Here is a 16,371-nt window from a genome sequence, read left to right as displayed (position 1 = left end):
TCACAAAAGCACAAATTTCACTTGAAAATAGAACTTGATCTTTCAGCTAATGCATTTGTCACAATTATCATGTTTTCTTCTAAATTTCGAAACTTAGGGCAAAGTTTATATTAAAACAAAGTATTACATCAATGAATTGAAAAAACACATGATATTAACCTAACTCCCAAGAGGAGCTTCCTCTCGGGTATCAATGTCTAGGCATAATAATTCAGGCTAGCCTTCTTCTTAGCCTGGACCTGAATGATACCTTCATTGAAATCCTCATGGTTGACCTATATAAGACAACGATCGAAATACTCAAATTAGATTTGCTTTCAAGAAGCTCAAAGCCACATTAGCCTATTGTTGGAGAGAGAGTACCTCTGTAGCATCACGGCGAAGAGCTAGCATTCCTGCTTCAACACAGACCGCTTTTAGTTGTGCCCCATTGAAATCATCAGTGGACCGAGCAAGTTCTTCAAAATTGACATCTGGGTGAACATTCATCTTCCTTGAATGGATCTACAAGATTGATAATGGAGAAGATTATAAGATTTTTAAGTAAAAGCAAGAAAAAAACACGCGCAAAGTCATCGAAGAAAGCATTTCTGAGAGACATACCTGCAAAATACGAGCTCTTGCTTCTTCAGTGGGATGAGGGAACTCAATTTTGCGATCCAATCGACCAGAACGCATAAGAGCAGGGTCCAGAATATCAGCACGATTTGTTGCTGCTATCACCTGAAATAAACAAGAATCAATATTGTTAGCGATATCAAGTCTTATTCCAAGGGCCGCGGTAGAGTTGAGCTAGTCATAAAACACCAAAATGTCAGAGACAGTATTCTGCAGAAGCAAAATGTCCATCCAACTCAAATGACGAACAGAACACAAAACTGTAAACATAGAATTCAAGAATTCTGAAGGACTTTCAGTCATGTTGGACGACCCAAAAAGAGTAAATAAGAAGATCTAGCAGCTTGCACAAGCATTAACAAACCTTAATCCGATCATCACTACTAAATCCATCAAGCTGGTTGAGCAACTCTAACATAGTTCGCTGCACCTCCCTATCTCCACTCACTTCGCTGCAATCAGTGAATTGATAAAATATCAGTAATGCTATTTAAGAATAAACCTCGACAATAACCCCAACAAACCAACAACAACAACATTGGTTTTCATTATATGATAACTTGGTATGGTTTACCTGTCAAAACGCTTTGTGCCAATTGCATCAATTTCATCAATAAAGATGATACAGGGGGACTTCTCTTTTGCAAGCTGAAAGGCATCACGAACCAGTTTGGCTCCGTCTCCAATAAACATCTACACAATCGTGATAATTTGATCAGTAAGAAGAAAAATATAGCAAACATCATACTACAATTATTACATTGATAGAGCACCAGCTGTCAAAATCAATGCATGAAATGACATATTGTAAGCCAATAATGGCAATCTAAAAGAGTAGACGCAAACACTTATAAATTACACATTGCCATGCAGAATGTACTCAATATATTTACCAAAAAGAAACAGTTTGAGATATGAAAATCATACCTGGACAAGCTGTGGGCCTGCGAGCTTCAAAAATGTAGCATTTGTTTGTGCTGCACAAGCACGAGCCATCAACGTCTTCCCAGTACCGGGAGGTCCATATAGAAGCACTCCCTTAGGTGGACGAACCCCCAACTTCTGGAAACGCTCTTTGTGTGTCATTGGCAGCACAATAGCCTCAACAAGTTCTTGTATCTGTCACAATAAAAACCAGATAAAAGTATAAGACATCAGATTTTTTTTTGCATAAACAACCACCACCAAGTCTTATTATAAAGCATGAACGAGAAACTGACCTGCTTCTCCAACCCTCCAATGTCATTATAATCTTCAGTAGGTTTCTCATCAACTTCCATTGCCTTCACCCGAGAATCATACTCAGAAGGCAGTGTGTCCAGGATCAAGTAACTATCCTTATTAACTCCAACCAGATCACCGGGTTTCAACTTATCAGGATCAACAAGCCCGACTACTGGAAGAAAGATGGTCTGCAATCCAAAGTCGATACAGTTGCACATTGGTGTCAAAATTAAGGCTTCAACAGGAAGTTCATATCCAAACAACAAAACAGAGACAGTTTAAAGAAATAGCAATAATCACAAATCAGCTAATTAACATGGACATGCTCTACTGATACATACACGAACACGCACACAGAAACACATTTAAGAATGCGCAGCTCACCTGACGAGTAGAAGTCTTCAACACTACACATTTACCCTTCCTTTGCGAGTCAAGATCAATGTTAGCACCATCTTCCTCAGCCTCATCCTCCGGGTTCATCTCCAAAATCTAAACACATGAAAAAGATTAATACTGAAGCTTGCACTTATACTCAAATAAATCAGCTTAAAACCACACACAAAACATTCTTCAGTAACTGCATTGATAATTTTAATAAATAAATAAATAAATAACCCTTTCGCAAAATTAATAAGCTCAAATAAAAGGCTTTTAGCTTTACTCATACGACCGTAGATAATAATTAAATCATTGCCAAAATTGGGAAAATGCTGGAATTTTTTAACTAAAAATTACCTCAACGATGTTGCCCACCAAGTAAGGAAGCTGCTTATTGAGTTTAATCTTCTCTTGATTCTCCTTAATCTTCTCCTTGAACGAATCTAACTCAAGATTTGTTCTTTGTAATTCTTCCTAAACCCCACCCAAAACAATATCACAAAATCAACAAATTTCAGGTACCTAGTGCAAAACTAGCAAACGAATAAAACTCTTCAAAATTAAGTGTTGGTGTTTTAAAAAAAAAATGTGAAGATCTGTTACCTTTAGGACACGAATCTCGTTGTCGAGTAGCCGCGACGCCCGAACAATATCATCGGCCGTCATGGAAGACAGTTGATCGTCTTCCAAGTTGGGATCTTCCACCATCGCCGTCGCCATATGATTATTTTTTCACACAAAATTTGCACCGAGAAAATAAAAGAGAGACAAGAGTGTGGCTCAAAAGTTAAAAACTCCAACTTGTTACCGAAGAAACGGAGAGGTTGAATGCCGCTTATATGAAGTGCAAGAAATTATAAATTGGCCTGGGCTTGGGCTTTGTAATCTGACTCCAAAGGAAAATTACGACGGCTAGTGAAATCAAAAAACACGAAATTTTATTGATAAAAAAGAGAGCTCATATTAAAGTGAGGGAAAGTCTAAAAAAACACGTAGATGTTTAAATATTTTGAGTTTTAAAATTCTTAAATTTTATAATTTTATAATTTTTTTAGAATCTTCTTGTATTTATATATATATATATATATATATATATAAAAGGTTACGATACCACTAAAATATAAAAAAATACAAATTTCAATATATTTTTAAAATTTATATTTTTTGTCAGTTATTAATATCTTTACTTTGTTTTAATGTGTTTCAATACATTAGAAAATTACTATTACTATTATTATTGTTGTTGTTGTTATTAAAAATTTAAACAGATATGCTATCAAATTTTAATATAAAAAGTACAAATAACTAATAAAAAAATGCTCAAATTAGAAAAATTAAATCCTGTAATTTAAATATTTGACAAAATATTGTATTTACATAATAAATAAAAATTCAAAAAGTTCTAAATAAGTTAAAATTATTGATTTTTGCTGATACTATTTTAGGGGATTACTATATGTTCGGGAAAGAATTAATTTGGAAAAAAAAAAACAAAACAAAGTATCGCGTGCATGTGGCTACCCATATTTTTATCGATCTATCCTTACAAATAATCATAAAGAATTTATAATATCATGTGGAACATAGGGCTAGGTTGGGAATGCTGTAACTTCTAAAATAATTGATATTAGTTGTGCAATAAAAATAATCAGTTATAAAAAGAATTAGTTAAGTGTTTGGTAAATTTTGTTTTTAGAAGTATTGTGAATTTTGAAAGCATTTATGGATGTTTGGTAAATTTTACTGTTAAATTACTGAAAAAAATGACTAAAATGTACATAATGTAAAATAAAATTTACTTATACATATAAAAATACGTACTTATAATATTTTTAATTGTGTATTATAATAATTTTTACTAGAAATAAAATTTGTGATATATCAATTTTTTAATTTTTTTTATCTTTAAACAATTGATAATTAAATTTATAATATAGTGAAACAAATTTAATAATAATTTGACCAATAAATTGATATTAATAAATTTATACTGATGAGTTGCAATAAAAATTTATTCAAATATTGATTTTGTTTCCAATTTGAATAAGAATACTTTTGAGTTTAGGTAATAATTTTAAGGATGTTTATGAAATTGTATTAAAAAGATAAAATTGATTCTCAAAATCAGAATTTAAAAGATATTCTTTCCATACTTTTCAAAATCAGTTGTAAGAGGGACTGATTTTGACAAAGGTGATTTTAATTTTTTTTTATCAAACACTAAAATTAACTTTTAAATTTTTAAAATTACTTTTAAGCCTCCCAAAACCAATCCCAAATGGACCCGTATGCAATTGATGTCACACGTTCCTAATTGCAATGCATCCATGTAAATTATGAAATTCTCGTAAACAATATTAGTCATTAATGACGTGCTAGTTTTGCAACTCAATCTTGTCATTTGTATCACTCTCTTTTTGTTTCTCTATAGTTGTGTAAAATGCAACAGAAGAATACCATTTTTGTTTCTATAAAATGCATAATTCACGTGAAAAAAAAATGCATTTCTTTTCTGGATTCCCTTATAGAGTTTTGAAGATTCTCACACTAATATAAATTTTTTTGTTAATAATAAACAGTCAATGAAAAACTATTATCTCAGAAATTCATAATCATTATCTCCTCGCATGTCATTTCTTTTTTCTTTTTTTGTTTTCTTAAATTTGCTTTGTTTCGTTTATTTAATTTACGTTTAAGACATAGGAGGAAACTAATATAACTAAGTGACTCAACTTGAGTAGGCGAATTTTGTTGTCAAGCAATCACAACTAAATGTATCTTTGGGAAGTTAATATTATGTCAACTATTACGGTAGTGTCTAGTTGGATCGAGAGGATGGGTGAAAAACGAATTCAAGCTCCGTTGTCATTTCACTTTTTTGGTTACCATTACTAAACCGAATTTTACTTTCAAATGAAATTCATCTTCCGGTTGATTGAGGAATTGCGATTCCTCTATTACAGTGGTGGAATTTAGCTTCCGTTATTTTTACAATGTATGAATTGACAACTTTGCCCCATCTCATCCAACTCTCCAAAATCCAACCATTGTAAACCTCTGCCGGAAGTCCCGGAACAATGCACTTGCAATTAGGAGGCGGGAACGCATAAAACTTAAACTGTGTTTTATTTCTAGCCTTCATTCTATTTCAATAATTACAATTAGTGCAGTATACAGATTTGTTGATTGAAAAAAAAAATAGTAAAAATTTTATGAATTGATCTGGAGATACCTTTTAATTCATCTTCAAGATTTTTACTAATTCATTTCAATTTAAAGACATTGGATTTTATTCCTAATTTTACCCACACATATATAGTGCTTCTTAGATTTGGAATTAAAATTTAGAATAATATCCTAATTCTATCTTGGGCTTTAATTCCGGATAGTAGTGATTACATAGTAAAAAAATAAAAATAAAAATAATTTTAAACATAAAAAAATAAAATTATATATATAAATATATTTTAAACTAATTATGTATTACTAATTTATTTAATAATTAAATAAATTTAAAGTTTAAAAATTTTCAAATGTATTTAATAATAAATAGTGGTGTGTGGTGAAGCTAAGGGAGGCTAACTCAGGTTGTAGCTAGAGTAAGATTTTTGAAAAATAATTTTTTGTTAATTACAAAAAAAAAAAATTCTCTAGATTAAAATTTTTTTTAACATAACAAAAATTATAAACCGACGGTGGCTTAGCATTGGCAATTAGCTGCACTAATGGCTCCATGAGTTGGATCTGCCAATATAAGATGACCATAGATGGTTAAATGAGGTGAACATGGACTTTTAAGTCTTGATGTGAGGGATCAATGGGCTTTAGCTAAAGAGATCATTAAGGTTGAACTGAGTCCTCTCCTCATGAAGTTTTCTCTTGGAGACCTCAAAAGGATGAGAGAGTACAGTCGAGCCGTCATGACTCATTAAGTCACTCCGGGGTGGGTGGTTATTTTCACTGCTTTATTGAGGGTCTGTAGCGGTAGATGCAGATTTAGTTTGGCTAAGGGCTTGGTGGGGGTGCTCTCTAAGAGGCTGAGACACCAAATTAATTCAGCTATTATTGTTCAAAACAACCTCCAACGGATGGATCCAGAAGAGCTTATACGGAGATGCAGAGCAATAAGATTAAGTGAAGAGGAGGGAGGGAGAGTTTCTTTCAAGACAAAAATGAAGGCTAAGGGAGAAAAGATAGCTGCGGGCTGTTTGGTCGGAAAAGTGCTCCACACAAGGGGGGTCAACACTGAGGGCTTAAAAACGGCAATGCAGAGGGTGTGGAAAACCTCAAGGGAGGTCAAGATAGAAAGTTTAGGGGATAACACGTTTATGTTCAGGTTTGGCTCAGAGGCAGATAAAAGAAGTATCATGGTGGGGGGACCGTGGCATTTCGATAGAGCCCTTATTGTGCTTACCGAACCAGCAGGAATAGGGGATATCAAAAAGCAAGACTTTAGTCATGTATCATTCTGGGTACAAATCCATGATGTTCCCATTATGTGCATGACTAAAGAAATGGCCACCGAATTAGGGGTAATGGGAAAGTAAAAGAGGTAGAAACGGATGCAACAGGGGAATGCATTGGGCAGTTTTTAAGATTAAGAATTTCAGTGGATGTTGCAAAACCGCTAAAAAAGATAATTGAGCTGGAACAAGAAGGGGAAGAGGAAGAGGATATCCCCATGCGTGTGATGTACGAAAGATTACCTGATTTTTGTTTCTGTTGTGGGAGGATAGGGCATCAGTACAGAGAATGTGCTCACTACAAATCTCAATCCAAAGATGAATTGGCTTATGGTCTATGGCTTAAAGCAACTACCACAACTGAGAGATTAAGACAGAATAGGGGAAGAGATAGATGGGATTTTGAGCGTAATAATTTCAATCCAAAGGTCTCAACCCAGACAACAACGGAAACAAGCAGACACACGGTAGAGGAGGAGCAACACAGGAGGGGGGAATCGGGTAACAGGTGGTGCCCAGACCATCAGGATCCGGGTAAGGATTACCCGACTGATGAAATGGGTATGGTTCAGAGGGTGGTTGGGACGCAATTAATGAAAGGGACTGAAACAGGCCGAAAGACCCTTGGAAAATGCAGCCTAGATGCTGGGGATACAGTACCTCGGGATACGAATGGGCAAGCAGAAATGAGGGGAAAAGGGAAAGAGCAGAGAGAGGCAAGCCTTAAATTAGAAAAAGCAAAGTTTCCTGGAATGGCAAACGCGGGAACTTTTGAGAGGGAAGAAGTTGATGACTTGGGGGATGGGAAAAAAGGGGGAGGCAAACAAAAGGTAATGGTGGGCTCGGCCCATGTGGAAACTGAAGCTGAGAATATAGACAATGGGAATTGCTTGGACAAAATGAAGCCCAGGAAAAAGAAATGGAAGTCACAAGCCCGAAAAATGGAAGATAAAGCAAGGATAAATGAAGCAATCATAAACTTAAAAAGGCCCAGCAGTGCTATGGAGTGGGAGAACCCGGAAGCAAAAAAATGTAAAATAAATAGCTGGCAGGGCGCTGAACATTCATCACAGCATGAGGAAGTTACTACAACAGCTACTCAGCTAGTTTTCGAAAATGAAGTCGGGGATGCTGCAAAGGGGGTTCAGAATGCTGCTCCTAAGATATCGGCGGAGGCTGGAAGACAGCCCCGCCGACAGCCATGAAGCTAATAAGCTGGAACGTTCGGGGGCTGGGGCAAGACCGAACGTTCCGAGAAGCCCAGCAAATCTTGCAGGAGCATAGGCCTCAAATTTTATTTCTTTGCGAAACAAAGATGACGTCGAAGCAAATGCAAGAGAAAGCGAGTAAGATGAAATTTCAGAATTGTTTTTCAGTTAGCCGTGAAGGATTAGGAGGTGGGTTGGCAATGTTGTGGAATCCAGGGACAACAGTAGAGATAAAGTCTTTTAGTAAACATCATGTGGATGCAGTGGTTTGTAACGAAAATGGCAATTATTGGAGGTGTACGGGAGTGTATGGCCATCCAGAATCAGATCAGAAGAGACATACTTGGGAGCTATTAAGAAGGTTAGCTACTTTATCTTCGCTGCCGTGGCTTTGCTTCGGAGATTTCAATGAGATGTTGAACTTAAATGAGAAATTAGGAGGAAGAGATAAGAGGGTTAATATGGTGAATGAGTTTAGAAAAGTTATTAGGGATTGTGATTTAAAGGATTTAGGAAGTATTGGGTACCCGTTTACTTGGTCCAATAGACGATTTGGCCCTCACATTATAGAAGAAAAGCTCGACAGATTTTTGTGCGACAGCAATTGGGGAAACAGCTTCCAAGAAAAGGCTGGGTGGAATTTAATTTCTTGGAGCTCAGATCATAGTCCAATCTTGATGGAGGTGGTAGAAAAGAGGAAGGGAAAACATTTTATGAAAAGAAATTTCCCACGAGTCCATTACGAAGAGATGTGGAGCTCGTATGAGAAGTGCAGAGAGATAGTGAGGCAGGAATGGAGGGAGGTGAGTTATGAGAATGGTAGCAATCCAATTGAAATCTTCAAGAAAAAATCAAAGATGTCGTTGGCTGAATTAAAGAATTGGAGCAATGAAGAATTTAGTGGGCGAGAAAAGAAGCTGGAGCAGTTGCAAAACAAGCTGAAGGACATTAAAATAGGGTACAATCATGCTGTCAATGGAGAGGAGATTACAAAAGTAGAAAATCAGATTGATAATATCCTTCTTGACAAGGAAGTTTATTGGAAACAAAGATCGAGGGCGGATTGATTGAGGGAGGGGGATAAGAACACAAAATTTTTTCATTCGAAAGCCTCTGCGATAAGGAAAAAGAACCGGATAAGTGGGCTGGAAGATGAGAATGGCAAATGGCTTGAAGAAGTTGACGATGTAGAGCGGATGGTATGTGAGTATTTCACTAATATCTTCACTACAACAAACCCTTCATCAGGCCAGATAAGCACAGCTTTATCAAACCTGCCAGCCAAGGTTACAAGGGAGATGGGGAGCTTCATGGACCAGCCATTTACAAAAGAAGATGTAGCAGATGCCTTAGCTCAAATGTGCCCCACAAAAGCGCCAGGACCAGACGGGCTTCCAGCAGCTTTCTTCCAGAAACATTGGGGTTCTGTGCAGCAAGATGTTATCACCACATGCCTACATGTTTTAAATGAGGGAGGTAACATTGCACCCCTGAATCATACATACTTAGCTTTGATCCCCAAAGTGCAAAAGCCTAGAAAAGTGACTGATTTCAGACCTATTAGCTTGTGTAATGTTATATATAGAATTATTGCTAAAACGCTAGCTAATAGGCTTAAGAAGATTCTGCATGTTATCATCTCCCCGACCCAAAGCACTTTTGTACCCAATAGGCTCATTACTGATAATCTTATTATAGGATACGAGTGTCTTAATAAGATTAGACAAAGCAAGAGTAAAATAAATGGGCTGGCAGCTCTTAAACTTGATATTAGTAAAGCCTACGATAGGGTTGAGTGGGAATTTGTAAAATGCACAATGCAAAAACTTGGATTTTCAGAAAAATGGGTGAAGTTGATCATGAATTGTATCACTACAGCATGTTTTTCAGTGTTAATCAATGGAGTGGCAAAAGGCCTAATCCATCCTCAAAGAGGATTGAGACAAGGCTGCCCCCTCTCCCCTTATCTCTTTATTATGTGTGTAGAGGTGTTTTCAAACTTAATGGTGAATGCAGAAAATCAAAAGCTCATAAATGGTCTGAAATTCAGCAGAGATCTATCAGTCACACACCTCCTCTTTGCCGACGATAGTCTGGTCTTTACAAAGGCATCAATTAACGATTGTAGAAATTTAAGAAAGATCTTTGACAACTATGCAGCAGCCTCAGGACAAGTGTTTAATTTCGAGAAGTCCTCTATGTTCTTTAGCAGCAGCACAAGTTCAGGTCAAAGGGAGGAAATCAGAAGTATTTTCGGTTTGAATGTCGTTTCAAAACATGAAAAGTATCTGGGACTTCCATCGATGATAGGGAGGAAAAAGACTAGCTTCTTCAACGACATAAAACTGAGAGTGCTAAGCAAGCTATTAAGTTGGCAAAACAAGTGTTTCTCAAGTGGGGGAAAAGCAATACTCATCAAAGCTGTGGCACAAGCTGTGCCTGCCTATGCGATGAGCGTATTTAAAATTCCTCAAGGGCTGTGTGATGATATACAAAAGGCTGTAGCAAGATTCTGGTGGGGATCATCCGAAACTCATAGAAGGATTCATTGGGCAAGGTGGGAGAAATTGTGTCAGGCCAAGATTAGGGGTGGTCTGGGTTTTAGGGACTTTTCAAGCTTTAATCAAGCCCTTGTCACCAAACAGGGGTGGAGGATCCTACATAATCCTGAGGCTTTAATGTCAAAAATTTTAAAAGCCAAGTACTTCAAGCATACTGACTTTATGGAGGCAAAATTGGGGTCAAATCCCTCCTTTGTTTGGAGAAGTATATTATGGGGGAGACAAGTGTTGCACAAAGGATTAAGATGGAGAATATGTAATGGAAACCGAGTCTCAGTGTCCAGCAGGAAGTGGATGCAAAAACTCGAATGTTCCAGCTACGTTCCTCACCAAAATTTAGCAGAAAATGCTGTTGTTGTTGATTTTATTGATGACAAAAATCAGTGGATGGAGGAGAAGGTTGTGCAATGAGGTGGCACAAAGGATTCTAAGAACCCCTCTGCCAAGAACTCCCCAGGAAGACCTGATGATTTGGCACTTTGATAAGTATGGTTGTTACTCAGTAAGAAGTGGATACCAGGTGGCAGTTAGAATGAAATTCCCAGAGAATCCGGAGTGCTCTGATAGCTCTAAAACTCAATGGAAGGTAATTTGGTCAAATGAGATTCCGGAAAAAATAAAAATTTTCATGTAGAGAGCTGCTCAGAATCTATTACCAACAGCCAATAATCTATGGAGGAAAAATGTGGTGGGGAGTCCAGCCTGTCAAAGATGTCATTGTAAAAGTGAGAATGTCACTCATGTGTTAATGGAGTGTAAGGCTGCTCGGAAAGTATGGAAGTTGACAGATTTTAACGAAGATATGAAGTTGTTGTCTCAGCATGACATACTGAGTATGCTTCAAGAACTAGCATCGAGAAGAATGAAGAAAGAGATTGAGCAGATTCTTGCAATATGTTGGGCCATTTGGTATGCGAGGAACCGCTTTGTAATTGAAGGAAAGCAGGAAGAGCCAAAACTGACAGCAGCTAGAGCATCAGCTATTGTGGAGTCATATAAGAGAATCAAAACCCAAAATGGTCCAGCTAGATCAATTCATTATCAAAACAACCAACAAATTTGGACACCTCCTCCAGAGGGGAAGTATAAAGTCAATGTGGATGCTGCGATTCAAATGGCAGGTCTGAAGGCAGGGTTGGGGGCAGTGGTTAGGAATTCCAATGGAAAAATCATTGCTGCAGCTGTTAAGAAGGTGTGCTTTCAGGGAACAAGGGCGAGCATGGAGGCTGAAGCAGTCCTTTTTGGCATTCAAGTTGCCCAACAAGTAGAATATTTGCCCATGATTATTGAATCGGATTCAACAGAAGTGGTGGAGCTGGTCTGGAGCAGGAAAAGTAGCTTGACTGAAGTTTCTTGGACAGTAGAAGAAATAAAACAACAGCTGCAGATCTCGAATGCATCCTCATTATAGTATGTTCCAAGGAAGTGTAATGCCATAGCTCATGCTATAGCAAAAGTGGCTCTGGATTTTGAGAATTCTGTTATATGGCTGGAAGAGTTTCCAGTCCAAATCATGATGTTACTCTCAAATTTTATCAATTAGAAAGCTTTACTTTCTTCTCAAAAAAAAAAAAAAAGTCTTGATGTGAGGGTAGTGTTGAGTGTTAGAAAATGCATATTTATAAAGGAGAAAACCGTCATTTTACATTTCAAGTCTTACTAACAACCCTTACTTTTATGTATTTAACCTTCTTGTGATGTAATTACGTGTGTGTTATTTTAATTAAGTATTTTATGTATTTTAGGGGCATTATAGTCATTTCACAATAAAGGAGAGATCAGACGGCAAAACGGACATCACTTTTGAACTCAGGACGGTCGAAAACCTTAGGAGGAGCATAAAAGGAAAAATGGCACTATTCACATGTACGGTACTATTCACGTATACGGTACTGTCTACGTTACTGTTCACGATACTGTTCACATAGACGGATCGATGACGTGGCATTGACCGATGATGTGGCATTGACTGATGAGGTGTCACGATCCTGTTGGACTAAAATTCTTATGTACTGTTGACGGTGACGTGGCAGCATATCAGTGGACGAAAAATCTCGCGTACGGTGCATGCATCACACAGGATTATTTTCAACCAAACCGCGTTACTGTTCATCCGGGTCAAACCGTGTTACTGTTCATCTGCGTGGTCAAACCGTGGACTGTTGACTGATGACGTGGCGCAATCCTGAGCGTCCAAACTGTTTTTAATCCGATGGCCATGATTTACTCCATGTATCTATAAAAAGGGGGCCTCCCCCCCTTAATTTGATATCTCTGAATCCATTTTTGGGTTCCATTTTCTGTAATTCCTTCTCCATCTTGTATTTTCTACGTATTTTAATAAATTCCCATTTTGCCCTTAGTTCAATTATGAGTAGCTAATTTCCTTTCAAGCTTGGGTTGAAGGTGAAGTCTCAACATGTGTCATGGGCTTTATTTGGTAAATTTATTTTCTTTTCCCCTCTAGTTTTTTGTGGATGATTTGACTTATCGTCGACAAATAATACTGATCTTGTCTAGATACCGCCTTGGTTACACCGGCTCTCTAGTATAAGGTTATTATTATTTGGCACGATAAGCCCTTAGCACCATATTGATTAGAGCGTGGTTCATGAGGTGTGGATTCCCCCCTCATGATTTAATTGGCATTAATACGGATTATTTAGCCCATGATGCATGTTGATACGGATCCAGATACCCAAGTACGTCATTTCAATAGATTTCGCTTCAACTTATTCCCGCAATTACAATTCCAATTTTAGAATTTATTATCGCAATTTCAATTCCAATTTTAGGATAATTCAAATCACTTCCACCATAAATCCAACTACCCATTTACAAAATTAATTCTACACATAATTAAAATCTACCTCCTCGTGGGATCGACACTCGTCACCATTAGTCTATACTACAATAGATTCGTGCGCTTGCGAGTACATTAAAATTTGCACAACAAGTTTTTGGCGCCGTTGCCGGGGAGGTAAGTAATTTTAAGTCATAGAATTAATTTTTGTGAATAATTTATTTTAAATTGTTTTCTTGTATTTTTTATTTAAAAAAAAAAAGTGAATCCGCATTTAGAGGTTAGTATTTCTTTTCTTTTTCTCTTCTTTAAAATTCTGTAATTTAATTTTCAATTTATTTTTTCTTTGTAATTTTTGTTTATTTTATTAATTTAATTTTTAGTTAATTTATTTCACGTATTTGTTTTTGTGTATTTTTATAGAAAGGTTGTAATAGCGCAATAAGGTTAGTATCGTAATTTCTCCCTCTTCTTTATTTTTATTTGTTTTGTTCCCATCTTTATTTTTTGTTTTGTTTGCATCTTTATTTTTATTTTTATTTTATTTTGCATGCATGGTCGTAGGTCATTATTACCTAATCTTGAACCTATAGACCTTGAATTAGAAAAAACACTTCGCACACACAAACACGTTAAAAATAAAATGGATTTGCAACCACATGAGAGGTCATTTAAGGACTATTTTAGTCCCTTAGCTAATTTGAGCACATCATGTATTAGATACCCAAATGTAGCTGCTAGGAGCTTTGAACTAAAACCTAGTGTGCTAAATTGTCTCCCCACATTTTATGGCCTAGAAAATGAGGACCCATATAATCATTTGAATGATTTTCATGCTATTTGTCAAACATTTAAATATGAGAATTTTTCAGATGATGATGTAAAACTTAGACTATTCCCATTTTCTTTAAAGGATAGAGCTCGTTCATGGTTAAATACGTTGCCTGCTAATAGCATTTCATCATGGGAACAAATGGTAACTAAATTTTTGAATAAATATTTCCCAGTGCATAAAACCAATGCTATTCGCAGGGAAATTTCAGAGTTTACACAAAGAGATGACGAGCAATTTTTCGAAACGTGGGAGCGATTCAATGGGCTACTCTTGAAGTGTCCACATCATGGGTACGAAAAATGGCACCAATGCCAATACTTTTTGGAGGGATTATTGCCGAATGTGCAAGAATGGCTAATGGCAACAAGTGGAGGAGAGCTAATGTCAAAAAGCGCAACAGAGATTTGGGAATTCTTCCAGCGACAAGCGGATAATTCCCAACAACGGAGTCGATCACTCAGGAATACTAGAAGAATTAAAGGAGTGAATGAGGTTCAAATTGGCGAGTCAAATTCAGAAATCAAAGAAGTCAAAGCAATAATAGAAGGTCTCTCTCGACAAATAGCATCGTTATCGACTGCTAAATCAACAGAGCCACATGACCATGACTCATACTCAGATCAAGCCAATGCCATAGGTGTAATGAGAAAACCATCTAATTACAACCCATACTCCAACACATATAATCCTGGATGGAGAGACCACCCCAATTTTTCATGGTCTCAAGGATTCCAACAGAATGGACCAGCAGCTCCAGCTCTACAAATTCCTCAAGTTCCTCAAGCCTCTCAACCCCCATTTAGACCATTCAATCAGAACCAGAACTACTCTCAACCCAGACCATGGGAGGATGCATTCCAGAATTTCAAGAATGTTACTCACTCCACGATTGAGCAACAGAACCGCACCATTGATGGACTACGAAATGAATTGAGAGCGGGCTTTAACTCACAAGCCCAATCAGTTTCAAGCCTCGAGAGGATGGTGGGACAACTCGCTTCTTCAGTTCAGACCTTGGCAATGACTGTTGAGAAAGGTAAGTTTCCAAGTCAACCAGTGCCTAACCCTAAAGGAGTGCATGAAGCAAGTACCAGTTCACCACAACAGCATGGAGAGGTCAAAGCAGTTATGACCTTGCGAAAAGGAAAGGAAGTCAACAACAAAGTGGAGATGCATGTGACAAAAGAAAATCAAATTGTACCTGTGAATGTTGAAGACTCACCACCGGAGGAGAAAGAAGAAACCAACCCACGAGAATACGTTCCCAAAGCTCCATTTCCTCAGAGGTTAGCGAAAGGCAAGAAAGGAAAATCCACAGGTGAGATTCTCGAAATCTTCAAACAAGTAAGTGTTAATATCCCTTTGCTTGATGCTATTAAACAAGTTCCATCTTATGCCAAGTTTCTTAAAGACCTTTGTACTAAAAAGAGAAATATGCATGTTCAAAAGAAGGCATTTTTAACAGAAAACGTTAGTTCTATACTCCAACATAAAATTCCTTTAAAATGCAAAGACCCAGGCTCCCCCACTATCTCATGTAGTATAGGGAACAACACAATTGAGAATGCTTTGTTGGATTTAGGAGCTAGTGTAAATTTGTTGCCTTACTCTGTATTCGTGAAACTTGGATTGGGAGAATTACACCCAACTCCAGTGGTGTTACAGCTTGCAGATCGGTCTACGAAAATACCTTGTGGTATTGTGGAGGACGTGCTTATCCAGGTAGACAAGTTTTATTTTCCTGTTGATTTCATTGTAATTGACACTCAACCAATACAGGACTCAAGGAAGCACATCCCCATTATTCTAGGACGACCTTTCTTGGCAACTGCAGATGCTCATATTCAATGTAGGACCGGAAATATGCAATTGTCCTTCGGCAACATGACTATGGAGCTAAACATTTTCAACATTGCCAAACAACCTCACAGTGCAGATGATGGAATTGTTGATGTGGATTTAATAGAAACAATAGTTGATAATACTTTTCTTTCAAACCTTAGTGATGATCCTTTACAAACATGTTTAACTCACTTTGGTTTGGATTTTGATATTGACAGATCGGTCGAAGAGGTCAACGCCCTACTTGACTCAGCACCATCCATGGACACTAATAAATGGAAGTCAAGAGTTGAACAACTAGCACCATCAGAGAAGAAACTCATTCCATCATCAGAATCACCACCGAAACTCGAGCTCAAACCATTACCCAACACTTTGGAATATGCATTTTTGGGAGAAGAAAGCACTCTACCGGTAATCATCTCATCATCCCTAA

The 16,371-nt window shown here is 37.1% G+C and overlaps 2 protein-coding genes and 1 non-coding gene across 3 annotated transcripts; 1 reads left to right on the top strand and 2 right to left on the bottom strand.

Annotated features, from left to right (window-relative positions):
- Window positions 1–21: 21 nt before the first annotated feature.
- LOC18043153 (26S proteasome regulatory subunit 6A homolog) lies at window positions 22–3,110 on the bottom strand. Its single transcript, XM_006433358.2, has 10 exons — window positions 2,827–3,110; window positions 2,581–2,697; window positions 2,227–2,334; window positions 1,839–2,030; window positions 1,546–1,737; window positions 1,193–1,311; window positions 983–1,070; window positions 604–723; window positions 364–504; window positions 22–275 (listed from the first exon to the last, which is right to left on the bottom strand). Exons 1-10 carry the CDS (start codon window positions 2,941–2,943, stop codon window positions 198–200), a joined length of 1,272 nt encoding a protein of 423 aa, XP_006433421.1. The 5' UTR covers window positions 2,944–3,110; the 3' UTR covers window positions 22–197.
- An 8,093-nt stretch (window positions 3,111–11,203) lies between these two features.
- LOC112098184 lies at window positions 11,204–11,866 on the top strand. Its single transcript, XM_024183824.1, has one exon. The coding sequence runs from the start codon at window positions 11,204–11,206 to the stop codon at window positions 11,864–11,866; it is 663 nt and encodes a 220-aa protein (XP_024039592.1).
- Window positions 11,867–14,282: 2,416 nt separating this feature from the next.
- On the bottom strand, window positions 14,283–14,386 carry LOC112098613. Its single transcript, XR_002905723.1, has one exon. It is a non-coding gene; the product is annotated as a small nucleolar RNA R71 (small nucleolar RNA).
- Window positions 14,387–16,371: the final 1,985 nt, after the last annotated feature.

Source organism: Citrus clementina, unplaced genomic scaffold (genome assembly GCF_000493195.1).
Source record: "Citrus clementina cultivar Clemenules unplaced genomic scaffold, Citrus_clementina_v1.0 scaffold_5, whole genome shotgun sequence".
Lineage (NCBI taxonomy): Eukaryota > Viridiplantae > Streptophyta > Magnoliopsida > Sapindales > Rutaceae > Citrus > Citrus x clementina.
Note: the sequence above shows the minus strand (reverse complement) of the source record. Positions and strands in the feature narration are given on the sequence as shown.